Source organism: Siniperca chuatsi, linkage group LG4 (assembly GCF_020085105.1).
Source record: "Siniperca chuatsi isolate FFG_IHB_CAS linkage group LG4, ASM2008510v1, whole genome shotgun sequence".
Taxonomy (NCBI): domain Eukaryota; kingdom Metazoa; phylum Chordata; class Actinopteri; order Centrarchiformes; family Sinipercidae; genus Siniperca; species Siniperca chuatsi.
The window spans coordinates 25,067,711-25,087,939 of NC_058045.1; the positions used below are offsets into that span (position 1 = coordinate 25,067,711).

The 20,229-nt window shown below is 39.6% G+C and overlaps 1 protein-coding gene across 14 annotated transcripts in view; it reads right to left on the reverse strand.

The window, feature by feature from the left end:
• ppfibp2b (PPFIA binding protein 2b) overlaps positions 1-20,229 on the reverse strand; it is an 86,878-nt gene that overhangs the window by 46,050 nt on the left and 20,599 nt on the right. For 10 of the 14 annotated variants that reach the window (XM_044194875.1, XM_044194867.1, XM_044194862.1 and 7 more), the window contains 2 exons: positions 17,366-17,470; positions 13,497-13,705 (listed from right to left, as the gene is read on the reverse strand). In XM_044194875.1, the coding sequence (XP_044050810.1) occupies positions 13,497-13,705; positions 17,366-17,447 (291 nt within the window). In that variant the 5' untranslated portion in view covers positions 17,448-17,470. Of the gene's footprint in view, positions 1-5,974; positions 7,332-13,496; positions 13,706-14,827; positions 16,440-17,365; positions 17,471-20,229 lie in introns of those variants that run through there. The other 4 variants (XM_044194864.1, XM_044194868.1, XM_044194876.1 and 1 more) reach the window with 4 other exon arrangements.

The following is a 20,229-nucleotide window of genomic DNA, read 5'->3' on the forward strand; positions in this document are numbered from 1 at the left end:
CAGAGGAGGGATCCCTCTCCCTGCTTCACGTACAGAATTGGTCTGAGCTAAACTGCTGACTGACTCCTGCACAAGGAGCTGACAGAGCTGTTGCTGTTCAAATACAGATTTTTCAGAAAGCACATGATGAAAGTTATGAATGATCATCTGACTTATCTGACTCCCATTTATCCAGAATTAGCACAGCAATAAATGGCAAAAAATTTTCTGAAGTGTTATGATTTTCACAGGACCAAACCTTTCCCATCTCTGAGGCTAACATGGCTTAAATAAGCAGATCTGGGTTTTTTTTTTTAGCAGCTACACAGCCAAGTGGGAGAAAAAGCTGTGTCAGGCTCTGTCTAGAAACAGAAATGCTTTGTAATATGTATTTACGCAAACACTGTGAACAAGATCTTTCCATTTGGTCAGAAGTTCAGTTTTGAAGTCCCTAGTTATTTAGGTTATGGCAGAATTATGTGTTCCGCAAATCAGGAAGTAAAAATGAAAATCAAGCAGAACTATTTTAAATGATGCAAGGCTTAAATGATGTAGTCAGTACAGTTTCCATTTCCCTTTAAAGAGTCAGATTATCCTGTCTTTGAGTGTCTGTGTCCAGGACTGCTGACTCCTTGACTCCTCAGCCTGCTGCTGCTGTTAACTGAGAAACTGAGAAAGAAAAAAACATTATTATCCAGCTATGAAGCCTGGACAGGATAAAATGATGGTTCATGCTTCTCTCAGCTTCTTAAGGCTGGTGGTAGCTGCCCTTTTGCTTTAAGAAATTTCTGTCCTTTAAACTTAAGTGCTATCAGCTCAAACTGTATCATAGGGGTTTTTCCCCCTACATGTTATAAGAAGAACTGATAAGCAGCTGTTAAATGCAGTATGCTACATATTTTATCATCCTAATCAGATTCTCAGCCTTTTAATGAATCATTTCAAGACTGAATCACTGACATTTAAAGCTGCATTAATCAATATTTTCATATTAGCTATGGATCAAATGACTATGTACAGTATATTGTGAAAGTTGTCGCTCATAGTGACAAACCCACAGAGAATTGTAACCCAACTCTGCAGTTCCCCTCAGCTCTACAGAGCGTTTTAGCTCATTGGTTTTACGGCCCGCAAATTTACTGTTTTGTTTCTCTCAGCCACAGGCAGCAGTTTTCAGCAAGAAAGTTCTGATAAACCCACTGTGCACATCTGCCCAGAGTTAAACAGCAGACAGACAAAGTTAATGACTAGCTGTTGAACATAGTGGAGCATTTAGCAGATAAAGAGCCAGATATTTCCCTGAGAAGTTGGTGGAGACCAAAACAGAACTGAAAAAAGAGTGAATTTTTGGCTTATATTCATCAGGTGACCATAAACACACGACTCCAAATGAATGCTAATGTTGCTCCGTGTCTGCTGAGTGTATAATTAAGCAGTTGTTTGATAACAAGCTAGCCATACAGACAGGCCAAAAGCACTGGTGGCAGGATTTATGGGGCACACAGATTTAAAGAAATACTAGTATTAACAATAAAGCTGGTGTGAAATGGCAGCTACAAATCACCTCAACCATTACTTGTTTGTAGTAATCAATACTTGAATGTGTTATACATTCATCTGTGTCTACAGTCCATGCTCAGTTGTTTCAACTATGGCCAAAACACACAACAAATATGTGCTCAGTTTAGATGTAGTTGCTTGTAAGTGGCCCTTCCTGCTATCATGACGATGACCCAGTTTTGAAGAGGAGAATGTAAACATCTGCATTTCATCTGAAACCCGTATCTGATGCTAAGTACAGAACAGTAACTGTAGAAATTGTAGAATAAGCTTTAAGTACTAGACCACCAACAGTGCTAACCAAAAATAAGGAGCGCAACGGTTAGCACCCTGGTAACATTTTCATGACCATATTACATTTTAGAAGAAAAGGCATAGAGCACACATGAGAAGATAACAAGACGACAACTTTAGCTTGTTAGCCTCCACACAGTGCACACAATGTAAAACATATTGAGAGTTAGCCATACAACTGTCTAAGAACACAGACAAATGACCCTAAAATCAGCATGCAATCCTTGATGATCTGTCTGCAGCTGAGGTCAGTGAGTTCAGAGGATGTATGGAGACTGGGCCACCTGACGCTGACCATATGGACACATTAAACCTATTAACATACTGTAAACTAAACAGAGACAAGGGAGCAGAAGGGGGGGGGGGAGAAAGTGTGAGATCAAAAGAGAGTGAAATGATACTCAGCGCTTTACTGAAGCTGTGTTTGGATCAACTGCCACCAAAGGTACCAAAAAGGGCAGTGTGAAAAGACTTTTTGAACTTAACTCCCTTAACTCCTAATATTTATGTTTGCAATACTGTTACAGTATGCCTTTTGGTTTGTCGCTCCAGTGGGAGAAGTCAGGAAGTATTTGAAATATGTTGTAATCATAGATATTCCCATCGGAGTGCAGAGAGGCAGGGCCATTTCAGTGACACAGCACTTGAAGGAGCTGATAAAGGAAACCAGGCCAGTCTGGTTCTATCTGTCTGTCATCGCCTGGTGGATTGTGTGGGTATGGAGGGAAGGAGACAGCGAGGGAGAGAGATCAAGGATTTGAGGGCAGAGTTTGGTTCCTCACATTAGCACTTTTGTGGATGTTTTTCCAAGACTGATGGAGTTTAAAAACAAGCACACTTTCTTGTTGTATGTACTTTCTTAGAATGGAAGAGAAGTGGCAATAGTTGAAGGTATACAACTCTGTAGTAACAATGTATTTTAAGTGAAGCCATCTGCATTAAGAGATTTGTATGTCTTTTGAAAGCTGTGCAGTGTTTGGGGTTTTTAAACTAAAAGCTCTGGCCAGTGGAGTGGGTGGGACTGCGAATGACTTACAGTCCCATAAATGATCCCACTGTCTATGAATGCATGACAACATGTAGGACAGCACCTACTTTTAATGATTCACAAAAAAGCTTTATATAACAGGCACTTTACTGTAAATATACACTACAGTACTTACAATATATACTGTAACTGGAGCTGCCACAAAGCCTGTTTTTACTTTTACTTAAACCCTCTAACCTATTTAAAAGGGTGGGAACTTTGTTAGGACAATATTGTCTACAGTCATACAATTTCTCTGCATCCAAAACCTAACTCTTTCTGTGGAAAGAAACAACATTTTCTTAAATTCAGTGATGAGTGTTGATTTGATTTGGTCCTGGAGCATGTGTAACACATTAGCTTAGGCAGTCTCTCTAGTCACATCACTGTGTCTCTAAATCTAATTTAAAAGCTGGTCCAATTCAATTTTATGTCTGCACAGCTTAACAATCAACAAACCCAGTAAGTATGGAATATGAATTTGAAGGTGAGTTGGTGGCATTCGGGATGATTTTTCATTTACTGTATCTGCAGATCTCCGTTTAGATTTAAGTGTTTGTATTTTTCTTGATAGTGTTAAACATGCTCTAAACACACTTAATCATACTACACACAGTGAGACACACAGATAAAAACTGCTGTTTACTGTGCAGCAAACTGTTGTAAAACCACAGGATAAACATGATAGTTTCTGTGCAGGGGCTGGTGGTTGGTGTGGCATGTTAATGCAATAACTGCGCCTTCTCTTCGATAGGAAAAAAAGGTGAAACCACTGCACTCACACACTGTTTTTACAGCTAACCAGCTGTAAAAAGCAATTTCCCTGAAGAGATAAAGAACAGGTTTGGCGTGTCTGGATTTGTACTTGTATTTGTTGCAGATTGGAATCTGTTTGGAATTTTGTTACCCATTAGCAAAGTAAAGGTTTGGTAACAGTATTCATTTTAAGTGCTATCACATCAAATTGTATCATAGAGTGGCGTGGGTGGGACTCCACATGACATACAGTCAACGTGTAGGACAGCATATATAACTATATAACAGTCACTTTACTGTAAATATACAATACAGTACTTACATATACTGTAACTGGAGCTGCCACATACAGGCACATAAGCCTACAGTAGCAACAAATTAGCACAGGTTTATGCATGTGTGCACACACACACGCACGCACACACAGGGACATTTCAGTTTTCAAGTATCACATGACAAAATATATCTTACAGATTAAGGATGAACAATGATATACTGAGCAGGAGAACTTGGAGGCATGCAGACCAAGTTTTTACACATTCTCTTCCACTTGATCTGAACTGCCACTGCGTCACTGTGGCAGTTTGAAGAAATTGTCCAGAAACTGACGTGTGACATCTTTCACAAACATATTTTAAGTCAGAGAAAGCTAAGTCCATACACTGAAAGCAGATCCCTACCCTAAAAGACTTCAGACTCAAACATGTCTTAATTCATTTCAATTTTATTTATATAGCGCCAATTCATAACAGAAGTTATCTCACTGCACTTTTCCTATAGAGCAGGTCTAGACCGTACTCTTTATAATATTATTTACAGAGACCCAACAAATCCCACCATGAGGAAGTACTTGGCGACAGTGGCAAGAAAAAACTTCCTTTAAGAGGCAGAAACCTTGGACAGAACCAGACTCAATGGTGGGCGGCAATCCGCCGCTGCCATGTTAGGTTTTGAGAGCGAGAGAGAGAGAGAGAGAGAGAGAGAGAGAGAGAGAGAGAGAGAGGTTTTGGGAAAGGGGGGGCACAATGCAAATACAACCTAGAATTATCAAAATAGTAGAAATGTAATTGTAGTGTTAATATTAATGAATGAATAATAATAGGAATGACAGCTATAGGAAAAATAATGTCAGTAATCAACTTCAGTCGATCTGTTAATCTGCTGTGTCAGTATATTAAAACAGAAATAGAGTAGAATGTGCTGGAAATAGGGTATCAGCTTTGCAGGCTTGATTGATTTGATATCAGATAAACAGAGATCAGCAGAGTAAAAAGTACCCAGAATGCAGCATGACATGACTGAGGCAAAATGTAATAAGGTCCAATGTGGATGTACATTTTTTTATATTACCAACTGAAAAAGCCAATTAAAGAGACAAAGAGTGCCACCTGCAGTAATTGTAACAGGTTTGCAGCTGACCAGCTTTTTGTACTTAGGTGAACATTTATTGTGTAAATTCATAGGATAAGTAACACAGAGAAGCATCAAGTTGATATGAGCACTACAAAGCTGGTGCTCTTTAGGAAAACAACATAATTTTTTTGAAGAATCAGATTTGGAGCTCAGAGTCAATCCAGTTTTTTTAAACAAAATCACTTTCATATTTTTTTACACACTTCTCTGTGTGGGATTTGCTTATGGCCTAAACAGTTGTTTCAAAGTATGGTATCCCTTTCAGTGGTCTGTGAAGGACAGTTTAAAGGTCACCCTATAACACCCAATGTAAAGGCATCTGACAAAATGACATGGCACTGATATATATCTACAATAATCCGCTTATATGACTCCAGACAACACAAAACCACAGCCCACACTCAAGACTCTTATTCCTGAAACTTCATGTCTTAACAACAGCACAGATCTCACATGGCAAAGTCTCTCTCTGATTGAATCCAGCACTATCAGGCACTGCTTTGTCAACAACAATCAGCTGATGGATAATGCTTCTAATCTGATAACACAGTCCTTGTGATGCGTGCCTCCACACACACACACACACACACACACACACACACACACACACACACACACACACACACACGCCCTAACAACACCACAACAAGTTGAGGATGCAGCTCAGCTCTTGAGCTAAAGGAAATTACATCAGAAAACAGTCTGTCGCTGGGAAATAACACAATGAGAACAGGACAATAACATGCATCTGAGCTGGAACGATAATTATCTCACAGGGACAGAGGAGCTTCTCCTTTTTCTTTTCCTTATAAGCATGGGTCTTCTCTCTTTTCCAAAGAAAATGCTGGAAACTCCTTCAAGGCATCAATTTAACGGAAGGAATGTGACACAAGGAAAAACGGAAAAAAGAAACATGGAAAAGTCTAATGAAACCTCAGCGCTCACCTTTTTGAGCCAGGAGAAGTGCCTGTAGAAGTCAATGGGAGTCTCCATGCTCCCAGCCCATTGCTGCCCTGCCTATTTCCACTGTGTTTCTGTCCAACTCTATCGGACTGTGTGTGTGTGAATGTGTAAGCACAGTCCGCAGACCGGACAAAGTAAGAGTGGATTCTTGAGTTTGCAGACTGCTGTAGCATGCGAGCACTGTCATGGAAGTGTGTGTGAATGTGTGTGTGTGTGTGTGTGTGTGTGTGGCTGCAATGTTCACAGCTGTGGAGGAGGGCGTTTTACGATCTCTCCCTTCTGAGTGGGACAACTCCCCCTGTTTCGTCCCCTCCTCCTACAGTACTTCTCTCTTTTCTTTAGTAGCACTATTTTTCTCTTTTCCTACTTTCTCCCCGCTTTATGTTCCCTCATTTTCATCGGACTCTCGCTGCCTCCTCCACAACTTCCTCTTTTTCCCTGTTCTTGTTGGAGGAGTTGCATTTTTCTTCTCTTCTCTTCTTTGACCTCTAGTCACTCCACTTTCCCCTACTCTCTCTCTTCTTTCTTCCTTTCTTTACTTCTCAGTCGCGCCCCCCTCTTTTCTTCTCTCTCCCTGCTGAGGTCCATCTGACAGCCAAATGGCCAAGCCCAGAAAGGGGTGGGGGGGTGGGGGCCTTTTTCTTCTTTCTCTGTCATCTGTTTGTGTCTGAGTCTCCTCTCTCTCTCTCTCTCTCTCTCTCTCTCTCTCTCTCTCTCTCCTCACAACCAGCAGCATCTGATGTCAGACACGCGAACAAAGCAGCAACAGGCTGTAATGTCAGCACAAACACAAACCATGCCAGATCTCTCCCCCTCGCTTGTGCTCTCTTTTAATTAAGTTACAGCCACAGTGCCGGGAGACTTCAAAACACCGTCTGCACAAGTGAGAGACTCTCCCTCTTTCTCTCTCTTGTTTAAACCCATTAGCTCAGGTTTCCATTTCCTGTGTATTTAAAAAAAACTGTTCACCAAAACAATGTCAGCCATTTGTCTGATTGACAAACACACACACACACACACACACACACACACACACAAACTCAATGAAGAATATTTTAACTCGAGAGAATGGGCTATTCAAAGTGTCTTCAGTATTCAAAGTCTTTCAGTTTCATGAGTTCACGTGCATTGGTGTGTGTGTGTGTGTGTGTGTGTGTGTTTGAAAATAAGAAAATCATTTTGTGTTGTGTTTGTTGTTTTGTTCTGTACCTCTGATGAGTCCAAATTATACTTTTAACATGGCGAGCTGCAAAGGTCTCTGTGACGTACATTTCGTCATCTGGTCGTGTGAACAAAGGTAAATTTTGGGCAGCGCATGGACGCTTGGCGATGCCCAAAATTTATGAGTATGTGGATGGACACTGGCCTGTCCAGACTTTTTTGACTGGGGTGGCCCAAGCGGGGCACTGACTTACGCAGGGGTGGTATGAAGTACTTGCATGCGCACACACACGTTGGAATAGCATTAATCTACCGTATCTATCTCCACTACTCATACTGTATCTACTTTAATTACTAACATTACAGTACTACATTACAGTTTCTTACATTCCTGTGTTTAAAATTTAAACAACAGATAAATAGACTTTGCACCTATAAAATTAAAGTCCGGTTTACTCGTCAAACAGTTCGTTTGAACTAAGGTCCCACCTCTACCTGGGCAGATAGCCAATCGTAGTTTACGATAATGGGGTGGCCCGTGCCATCCCAGGCTACACCACTGCACATGGAATGTACATGCCTATAAGAGCATCGAGTGCACATGAACACATCTGCATACGCACTCATAGTGATGCAGCTACAAAGAATTATCACTCAACTCTGCAGTTCCCCTCAGCTCTACGTAGCTGGAAGACACTAAAAAGCGTTTGGATTTAGTGTCAGCAACTTTACTGTTTTGGTTCACTCTAGCCGTTCTCATCAGCCTTGTTTCTAAATGCGGCAGGCAGCTGTTTTCACCAAAAAAATGTTCACTACCTGCCCATCTCCATCGGCAGCAGATGAAGTTAGTGACTACCAAGTGATAAAAGTTTTGAGTGCTAGCCTAACTAACTTTTGACCTGAAAATTAGATGAGTAGCATGATATATAAAAACACTGATAAAAGCAACCATGTGTAAGATTTAAAATTGTCCCACTTTTCTGACCCTCAGTGCTAGTACGAAAAAAACATGTCAACTAGCTGGTGCTGAACACAAACATTCTCTTTGACTAGGTTTGGGAAACTCAGTCAAAGACACAGGAACATCATCTGAAGACATGCTAACGTTTCTGGGTCAGCAGTAATGAGCAGCAGTCACAGGGTATCACAACTTCCTGCCAATAATACACTTATGATGCTTCCTGTGTTTACACGTGTGCATCTGTGAGTTTGAGTGTGTTTCACCATGGACTATCCCTTGGAGAGAAGCCCACAGGGTGCAGACTAATTGCTGAGTACGAGTGTCTTTGATCCTATTCCTCTAGGTCAGCAGGGAGGAGCAGGAAGGGGGAGAAGGTGGACAGGATGAGGACTAGAGGGAGCAGCCAACCTTACATATTAGCTGCCTTGATAATCTGCCAGACTTTTGTTCATCTGCTATTGAAATTCACAGGCCAACAATTTTCACTGGAACTGCTTTCCCTGAAGAAATAGTCCCTTTGGAAACTGTTGACAAAGAGGATTGTGGATTATCCATGGTAACAGAGACATTGTTTCTGGAAAGCAATGTTGCTGTTAAGTTTTTCCTAAAGCACTTTTTCAATGCTGCTAACCCTAACCCCTACAGTTTTATTAACTGTAATCATGATCTTTTCCTAACCTTAACCAAGTGTTTTTGTTGCGTAACCCTAACCATAGTTTATTTAACCTCATAACCCCAACTTTTCCCTAACCTTAACCATACTGCAGTAGCCATGCGCAGATATTGCAGGAAGCGAGAATTTGCAAAACATTGGCATTGGATGTAAAACAATGTTGACTAAACGTAATCCTGGATTTAGCAGAATTGTCCAATACTGACATTTTTTTTCTGGTGATAGGGCTGAATCAGATTTTTTAAAATTGTACAACTCAAAAACTCTCCCCTCACTTCCTGTTATCTCGCTACTGTCAGCTCTCTAATAAAGGCATGCAGTTACTTGAAAAATGTAAAACTGGATAAAAACACAATTTGCAACAGAAACACTGTAGTAAACACTTAAAGTAGCAATTGTTGCCGTTTTGAAGGACTTGACTGTATAATCAGCAGCTAATGTTGAATTTTTTTCCAGTATTACAGATTATAAAAGACACAGCTGTTCTGCTAGTATAATTAAAAAAGTTTCACTTAAGATTAAATATTGCTTCAAGGGAAACAACACAGGCAGTGAAGATGGTTAATGGCCTCCAGACCGTTTATTACGTTCAACAGGTTGACTACTGATTTAAAACACATCACTTTTTCTTCATCAACTGAACCTCTCTCCTCTATATGATATCAAATAAAGTAAGTGAATAGATGAATAACGACAACACCATCACGTTACACTGCATGTACTGTATATCACAACACAAAAAACGGAACTAGGAGAGACAAATTGGGACAGCATGATGGAGGAAGGGAGGAGTGAATAAGAGAGGGGGAGAAAAGAGGGAGAGAGAGTTGGAGGAATCAAAGTAGGAAACAAAGAAAGAAAGAAAAAGAGGGAGGGAGGGTTGGAGGAATCAAAGTAGGAAACAAAGAAAGAAAGAAAAAGAGGGAGGGAGGGTTGGCCAGTGAGTGCAACATGTGAGACATCTGCTGTTAAAACAATGTAGGAGCTCAAAAAGCTGCTGAACAGGATCCAAGATCCACTTTCCCTTTTCAGCCTCAACCGTCTCAATCAGCGTGTAAAACTGCTTTCTGAGCAGAAAACAGCAGCCTCTGCAGGACAACACTCGGCAACAGCAACAAACATTCTCACTCAACTGAATCTAACAACCGCTGTATGTCCGTGAATTCTGCAGAAAACACACAGGAGACTTACAGAAATTCAAAACATTACATTTGTCATTTGCAAAAAATAGAAAAACGACCTTCTGTCTATGTAATACATAGCAAATATAGTACATCAAATTCACTCACAAGGTTACAAAACAACTAAAACCCCAAAACATTTAGAATTCTTTCACAATGTTTGAGCAGTCTGACCTTACCTTACCAGTTCTGAGCAATCCAATCCTTTTACCAGAGCCTTGAATGCCTGACTGCTACACTAAGTACCTCATTTACAAACAGACTCGAGTCAGAAAGTAAAGGGAGGGTGTCCAAACATGCAGGGTAGCGATGAGAGGGGAGAGTAGCAGTATGCAGTGAAAAAGAGTGTAGGAAAAGGGACAGAGAGATAAAATAGTGAGGGATGTTGCAAACAGAGAAGTTACAACGGCTGAGAGGTCACGCAGGACAGACAGAGGGTGTGAGGGAGGCAGCTCAGCGCAGGAAGTTGATAATAGTCGAGTTGTAATAGTGTCTCTCAGGAAAACCTAATGGAACCGTCCCAAACCTCTCCCGTTGTTCCCTTCCCTCCTTCCCTCGCTATGAAAACACTGTGACTGTAGTTGCAAATGACACTGTGTCATAGTAATGATGGAGATGACAATGAAAACATGTCAGAATCAATCAGTCTTTGCACAGCATTATGTATTTTGAGCTCAGTCATGTAGCCTCTGTAGCTACAACCAAGCTGGACTACTAACAGGACAACACAGTTCCACTATTTTTTATTTGTTTATTTTACTGTTTTTATGTTATTTAATTGCATTTGGGGTATTTTAATGTATTTCATTCACTGTACTTGTTGGATTTTTATTTTATGGAGGTGCAGATTTGTTTTGATTTGTTTGTAAAGCACTTTGTAACATTGTTTTGAAAGGTGCCATATAAATAAAGTTTATTATATAAAGATATATATATTATATTTTAAATCTATTTTACGTAAGAGTGGGAAGTATGGATTAGCAACAAGTGTGGAGTTGTTATTTACAGATGTATATGCCTGTATAGGAAACTGAAGAAAGCACATACGTGAATTTAAAACTATATATGTCATATTTACATAAAAAGATTTAGTGATGTTGTTAATGAATAACTTTATTGTATCCGGGTTGTCCCTGCCCAGCTGAAAAAGAAAGAAAGAACAGATGATGAAACAGGTGAATAGATGAAGAGGCTGGTGAAAGACTGGGACAGAGACCAAATGCGCCCTGAGTTCATCCTCACAGAGACACGCCAACCTACTGCAGCAGAGAATAGCTGTTCTGTAGCACAGCAGCTAAATTCCTCTCCTCTCTCTCTGACCCTTCAGCTGACCCTGTGTGACCCCACTGTAACTGTCCCTCTACTGAGAAAACACTAGATGACGGATTACGATCACAGACAGAAAGTGCATGTGAGTTGTTTCTTTACTGCCAAAATCACTAAACTTTTTCACATTCCTCTTTAAAGCTACACGCTCTACCACTGTTTATATTAGTTTTCAGACACTCAGTATCACTAAGAGACTGGCAGTCTCTACTGGCCTCTATCCTGCGTTTTACATGCAATAGCATGGTAGACTTTAGGTAGTGTTTATATGCTTACATGAAGACATGAAACTACAATAGTTTGGTTTTGATCAACTTAAATGTCTGAGGTGATACAGGCCTGGTGTGCATCATCATTTAAATAAATGAGTTCACAAAAACATACAGAAGCATGAAAAATATAGTAATGAAATTACTCTGAACCCAGCCTCCTGCTCTGATCACTGGTGAATGAACTGATGAATCCAGCCTCTCTTTTCTAATGTGTTATGAATAACTCTGACCTCGAAAGAAGAGCAAAAAGAAAAACATTGTGCACTATAAACATAAATATTCCCTGCTGAAAGAGGCCTTTCAACATAACACAGCTGGTTCTTTTGGTTAGCATGTTGCATGTTTGACTCCATTTCTCAAAGACCGGCAACTTCCAAAACATCACAATGAACATAACTTGTGCATCATCATGCAATCCATCCTGTTGTGAGTGCGAGTGAACACAACTTTTATTCACAGAGACATGCTCACTGTGCACACAGTGCAATTTCTAACCCAGCTGTGTAATCTCTAAGGACAGTGAGAGTTTCCCAACAAATTTAAAATGAGCAGCTCTATAAACTCTCTGGCTATTGACACAGAAATCTAAAATGGTTTGCAAGCTGTATTTTTAGCCCTGCTATCAGACTGAAATGTCTCAACAACTATTGGATTGATTCCCATTAAATTTTGTACAGACATTCATGGTCCCCAGAGGATGAATCCTACTGACTTTGGTAATCTCCTGACTTTTTCTCTAGTGCCACCAAGAAGTTAAAATTTGTGGCTTTGAGTGAAATGTCTTAACAACTATTGGATGGATTGCCATGAAATTTGGAACAGACATTCATGTCCCCCTCAGGATGGACTGTAATCACTTTAGGGACCTGCTGAATTTTCATTTAGTGCTTTCATTAGGTAAAAATTTCAATGTGTCCAATACTTTGGTTTGTGACTAAATATATATATATAAAAACGAACAACTTTCCCACAACTTTTGGGCTCTGAGCGCTGCCAAATGCAGGTGCTTCTCTGCTAACATGCTTCTAATGCTACGCCTAGTGTCTAGATACGAGTAAGTCTTGTTGAAACAAGAGCTAGCAAGTTATCAGGTATTACTGCCACTGAATGAGGCCCCACCTCTGTGGGGACTAGCCTCCTAGGACTAGCCTATTTGGTTTTTTTGTCTTGGCCAATACAAGAAGATTATACACAGCTCTAAAGTTATATGTTATAAAGCTGTATTTTCTGCTGTTTTCTCTGCACCGTTATACTGCTTGGGACACGAGTAACATTATGCATTTATTAGGTTTCTGAAGCTATGACTTCAGGGTTTTCCCAGCGTGCCCTGCCTCACCTGAAATAAAGAGCACCTCTGCTAACATCACATATTTAATAAATCGACTTTTGAAATTGTTATCCAATAACTTCATTGATAACGAGATTAGGTGCGTCAGGACTTGTGCATGTGATACAAATGCCATTCAAATACTAACTAAACAAACCAAAGCACCTGAAACTTCAAGTATTAGCCCTTCTCCAAGAGAACTGTGGTTCACGGAGAGTGAGAACATAATCTGCAACAACTAGTGAAAACAGCAACCGAGCAGGATCTACAATCTGAACTGATGCTATTTCTTCTTGTGTTTTTAACAAAAACGGCAAAAAAAGAACAGACAGTCCACTATGTTGAAATAATGTTACACAAACTGGAATCAAATTCTTTTTGACTGCTCATTAAAAAGACTTCAGAAATGACTGCATAGACACATTATGATGCAGCTTGATATGAAGCAGATAAATTAAGTGTGACATCTCTAGTTGACGTGTCTGAAATTTGATTTGTTAACAATACACTGAAGAAAGCAAACGTTATCTTAAGACTACAAATAAGACAAAATGTCATGTTAAGATGGAAGTTGATTTGAAGCATAGCACACGATGTACTCACAGTTCCAGTCTGTAGCCAGTCTATGAGCGCCTGTGCTGTTTCAGTAGGTAATTGTGCTCTGAGGCTGTCTCTCCCCTCCTGGTTGGGTTGGAGCTCCAAAGCAAGTTTGAGGTCCTCAGCTAACTGAACGACCTGCAGCGGACCAGCGCTGCCGGGAGAACCCAGGTCATACATGCTGTTAGAAAACTCCACCGCTGCTGCTTTCGAACCTGGAGAGTGTGTGGAAGAGGAGAGGAGAGATAATTACTTATCACAGAAAGATTATTAATACCATTATTCAAAACTGAAATGTTACTGCAATACAAAACTAATCTCTTAGGTGTATTACCAGACAATTTGCAAGACCTAGAATGGCACTTTGAATACGAGGAAAGCAGATTTTAATCAGAGCCATACATCCTTCTGAATATTTCCAAAATGTCCATGTGTCACCTGGACCATTTCCCTGGCAACACACACATACACACACACACACACTCTAAGGCGCACACACACACACACACACATCTGGATGCACTCAAATAATTGTGACTCTGAAAAACAGCCACACATTACATTGCCTCCATACAGTTTATGGAGTCCAATATAAATAAACAGCACATAATGAAAACAACCTTTGCTTGAATATCTCTGTACAACAGAGCCTGAGAGTGAGTCATGAACTGAAAGCTAAGTCTTTGTGTACGTAAGTAAAATAAAGTAAAGGAAAATATCACATCTAATCCATGTGGGTATCACTGTACATCTTAAATAGTCCAAGGAAATATATAGCTATTTACTCAGGTATGATCTTATATGAAGGAAAAAAGCACAACAAGAGTCTTATAGGAGGGAGTTTTAACAGTGACAGTGGGACATTTTGCACTAATTCACTGCTGCATTTACTGCACATTATATAAACAAATAACTTTAGGCTGGTTGAGGGGAAGTGAACATGAGCATTTACAATATGAATATACTAGAAACAAACAGAACCCATTCTCCCATTCATCTCTCCATCCATCCATGCAGACTTCAGTGTATTTGAGCCAGAGCACACAGAGGAAAACATTATTCACACACCGTAAACTCAGTCCAGATACAAACTACAGCACCACCTCAGGCACAGGTATAAACAACTGTATAGGAGCACAAGTGATCTTTAGAGTGTCAGGTATGGAGATCTGTTGTACATTTCTGAAATAATACTGTGAGTACTTTACTATTTGTTCCACAGGGAGGTCAAAGGTCAAGACCAGTTATTGAACACCACTGCTGGAACTCCTGCTGGGTGGCTACTTTGAAAACTTTTGTTTGATTGAGAAAATGTTATGGTTTAAATTTAGGCACACCATCTGTCTTTTTATTTATTTCATCCATCCATTTTCTGCTGCTTATCCAGGGCCAGGTCGCGGTGGCCTATTCCGCAGGCGAGGTGCTTCATGGGGTCTGTGAATCGCTCTGAAGTCTTTCTCACAGCTGACATTTACATACTGTATATCACAGCAGGAAAAGAACAGGTGCAATCAATGTGATTAACGACGATTGCTATTGTGTATGCTGACTCACTTACCGAGCCATCGTTAATTATTATTTGTCTGCCATAAAAAAGGTCTGAACCTGTATCCAATTTCCATACTACATACTAATATACAATATGTACTATATACTAATGTTAATAGTATACTGTTTTTGCAATTAATGTACAGATTTCAACGTACTTTATTGTTCTGTACAGAAAATTATATAATACATGTGCCATCATATGTCAATCAAACTGTGATTTTGGAATGCCACTACTAATTAAATCTCACAAAGACAAAAGGTGTTTTCCCAGAGATTTAATACTTAGTTTCTTGTTTTCTAAAAACTTTCTGAAGCTGTCTCACTACTATCTGCAACTTATCGAAATTTCTTTGCAGCTGTGAGCAGCTCCTCTATGTCCTTTGCGCATTGTATTGTGGGTAAATAGCGTCCACCAACATCATACTCAACAATCAAGTGTTTTACTTATTTTTGGCATTTTTCCAATGTGAACACACTACATACTTAAAACTAGTCCAATAAAAATGTATTGTGTAAAAAAGTAAAAATGTCCAATCAGAAAATCAGCTAGGGAAAAATATTGGCCAACATTAGCTTGTTGCTGATACTTCATGTTGGTATCCACATATATGTTTTTCTAGTTTGACAAGTATATTTTTCAACCACCGACCACTCAAACATTAGTTGTTTGTTTATGTTATGTAAGAAAATAAATATCTGACAATATATTGTTATTAGATTTTTTAAACTCAAATATTGATATTGGTATAAGCCTCAAAAATCCAGTATCCATTGATATATACTTGAAGCCTGCTTAGAATTAGTAGTATGGAACTGGGACAGAGCTATTATATACTCTGTTTTGCTGTAGTGCTGCCACCTGCCTATACATAATTCCTTATATTCTTTTGTCATAAGTAACATAGTGTGGCGATGCCACTATATCAGCAGTATGTTATTTTTGATTGCCTTTGCCTGCTCAAGCTGTCTGAGCTTGTGGCTCTCTTTTTTAAAGGCCACTCTGAAATGTGGGGAGGGGTTAATGGGGAGAAGTGGGACTAAGTCTTGCAGTCACTACTCCTGCAAACAGTAAATGGAAGCACTATTTCAATCACACCAACAACAATACCAATATCAAAGATGCTTAACCAGAAAGAAAAAAACAGTTGATTATGGAATGCAATATGACCAACATATCTAAATTCTGTTGATAAGTGTCTCTAATTTCCTTGTGATTGGCTGATATTACTGCTAATGGGATTCTTAATGTATTTCTATTTGTGGTCACTGAGAGCCGGAATAGCACTTGATGAGGTCAGCGTGTTTTGGGCAAACAGCAGCGACTTGATGAGCTTCAGTGGTACATGTGAACCGTCTTTTGCCCACTTCTGCCTTGCGGGAGATGCTGGAATGTTGATTCTGAGGATGAGATGACACAACCCTTGATGCAGGAGGTAATTATCAGTCACAGAAAATGTTCTAATTTTGAGGAATTCACAATAACCCTCTCTCTCTCTCTCTCTCTCTCTCTCTCTCATTCAGTTGGGCCTTATTGGCATGGGAAACAGATGTTAACATTGTCACATTGTGATATTATAATATATACAGAGAAGTAAGATAGGATAATAATAATAATAATAATAATAAACTGTAGACTTGCAGTTAAAATACAAATACAAAAAGTGAAAACTAAACACTGCAATATTTTTTTATGAGTGTGCGTGTGTGTGTAGGTCTAGCAACTGTCTAGCAACTACTAACTCTTGAGTGAGTAAAAATGGGTCTACATGCAGTTATGGGCGTCCTTCAGCATATTTCTGTCAGTAAAGGAAAGAACCACAGTGAGCTGATCAGATGAAGACACAATAATCAGTAAGTTGTATCGAAAAGCACATTTCTCAATGATTAGGTTCTCGATACCAAACCATAATATTAACAAATATAGTGTATACAGCATTAGTATACAGTATAATACTAGAGACTACAAGCCTCTCTGGTGACGCCTAGAGGCTGTGCTGCTCCTTACAGCAAACCAGACCAAAGTGGTCTGTTGAACAGTTTGACTCACTGACCGACTGACTGACCAAATGACACTGTTATCTGCACAGCACTGTGCTCTCTGGAGCAGGGTTATTCTGATGCAGAGGGAAGCCAGTTTGTGTACAGATATCGGTTGCTGGGATAACTCAATATGATACCGGATGTTGGACTTGAGCATGTGAGATCCTGTGATGTCCACTCGCCCACAACATCTCACTCCAGACACTACAACCAGCATCAAAATGAAGACCACATTTTTTCAACTCCATGTCACAAAGACGACACTGCCATTCCGTATCGCTTACCTGCGATGATGTCATCCATCTGCTCCAGCGCCGCCTCCAGCATGTGACTGGCCTCCGTTTCCATGGTAATGGCGGGAAGCATCAGATCTCAGGTGTTCTGATGTTCTGTGGAAAAAGAAAAAGAAATAGGAAATTGGTTTAGTTAGCAACTTACTGTACATTGTCTTTTTATATACCGTATAGTATGTAAATAATGTTGACGCTTAAAACAGAAAAATGGCAGGGTTTACACTAGAGAGTGTTTAAGAAACATCTGTGAAACATGAGAATGGTTTGTATTAAAAATTCACAAACTAAGCTGGTGATGCACTGTGCACACTCCTGTCCCGCATGGAGACACAATAAAGCAGCCGAGGAGATGTGGATGCTCTAACCAACTCTAATCCGATAAGGATAATGCATCTCATTTGCTTGGCAACTTTCTATGGGCTTTGAGAATCTAATATTTAGAAACAAAGATACGAATACACATATAAGTCTCTAGAATGAAAAATTTCCAGTACAAGGAGACCTCAGCATTGACATAGTTAAATATATAACTGTAAGCTATCTAGGAAACCTCTATTAACAGTTACACTATCTGCAGCAAGGGGATATTTGCTCTGAGAAACTGGGAAATTCATAACCTGAGAACATCTAAGTAATCTGGAATGGGATATTTCCTGCAGCTGGAAAAAGGTGTCCACGATAACGGTTACATAAAAACATAATTACATTTTGCATCAAATGATGTGTCATGGATGTTTATATTGGCAGATGCAATCTTTATGATTTGATTTAATGCAGGTATTCCTATTTAAAAGGGCAATAAGTATTTTTTTATTGTTCCAGGTAATAAAATGACCATAAAATATTTGAGGATATGGTTATTGATCAATACCACTGACACAATGATTACTTAAAGGGACGAGCAGGAGTTCAATTTTACTGATGTTGTTGCCATTTCTCCTGGTCACCAACAGAGGTCCAAACTCTTTACTTTTACCAAACAAAACTCAGTTAGGATATTTGCTAGGTTTTGAGGATTTTCTCACTGATACTGTATATCAGTGTTTACTTTTATATTTTCTACATATGCATGTAACCCATACATGCATCCGTGTCTTTGAAAACCACCACTGCAGGCAAGAATAAAGTGAACATATAGCCAGGAGCAATTACACACACACACAGCCTCACAAAACACACACACATTATTCCTCAAAGCAGGATTGACTTTTCATCCGTCATCGCTGCTGTTCACCGCGCCCATCCTCCCTCCTGTCATCCCTTCTTTGCCTGGCACTCATCCCCTCTCTGTCATCTCTCCTTCAAGGCTCTCATCCCTCTGTCATGCTGCCATGCTGACTTACAGACAAATAGACAGAAATCAAGGGGAAGGACAGTGATGTAATGACGCCTTGGGAGAATAAACCCCACTGCAGAGCAGCCTAATGCTCATCTACATTAGCACTAACTTTCACAGCCACAACTCACCATGACGGCTGACACTGGCAATCTGTATAAAACATAGTCAGTGGATTTACAGTAACATGCTGTCATTACAACTCTGGTGCTGTCACGATTCTCCCAGTGTTCAGTCAAAGCATGTGTCTGCTCCCATGATGTATGTGTGTGTACAGATGCAGATGTGTGTTTTTGAAAAAAGCCTGGCAATTTTATTGTTAATAATTATAAATGGCTCCATATTAGTCTTGTTGAGACAGAGGGTGACAGCACCATTGAGACACAATGGCAGACTGATTCCATTCAACAGCACTGTGACAACAGTTGACCTCAACAGGACAACATTGCCTTTGTCTCTATGTGTGTGTTTTTGAGAAAGACAGCGTGTGTGTGAGCAAGGAAATTGTGGGGTTTTCTCGACTCTGTGTGCTCCATTGTGACACAGTGTGTATGCAAAGGTGCTGATATAGAGATTACTGTTCTGTTCCAGCACAGAGCTGACAAGACAAACTGTAACAATCCTGTCCACTGTCTCCCATATTGCACAATCTGTGCAAAAGCTGTGTGTGTGGAAATGGGTTTGTGTGTGTTTGTGTGTGTGCCTGTGGGAAAGACAGTGAGAGAGAGAAGAGAGTCAACAGTGAGGGTGTGTCTGTGTGCGAGGTTCACTGGAACTCCTCGTGATCTTGGATTAAATCTTGGTAATGAAATGCCTAATGAATGGAACTGTTTCAGAGGAATATTTTCGATAAAAATGTTTCACTTTAACATAATGTTTTTGATCCTTTCTTTATCCACATATTTTAGGTGAGAATGAAATGTTGCAACAAACTGTCCTGTTTTCTTGTCTTTTGCTTAAGACAGCTTTTTAATGGCGATTTGTATGGTGGCCTTGAGAGCTCAGTGCACTTTAACTTGAAAACACATGCAAATAGAGAAAACAAAAGATAACGAAGAAAACATATTCATCAATTTGACAGCATATCCACAGCATTTAGAAAATACAAATACACAAAATATAACCAAATACAGAAAAGACAACCAAAAATATTTGGTCTTTTCTGTTTTTATAGTTAGTTTAGTGTTTTCTCACTTTTCAGTGTCTTTTTCTAAATGCTGTGCATGTGTGGTCAAACTGGTAGAGATTTCCTCATTTGCATGTGTTTTGTTGCAGTGCGTTGAGCTTTCGGGGCCACTGTAGGTTTGTCAACTATGCTACCCAAATAAAATGGATTTTGCAGAACTGTGTGAAAGAATAAGTAAATTAAATACATAGTTATGAGGTTTATTTAAGATGTAAATATAAAAACAGTATTCCATTAGTATGCTGTTACTGTATAGTCAAAAAATTGAAGAGCAATTACCATATGGCAGCTATAGTAGTTTACCAGTGCCAGCTGTTGTGGATTACTCTCTAA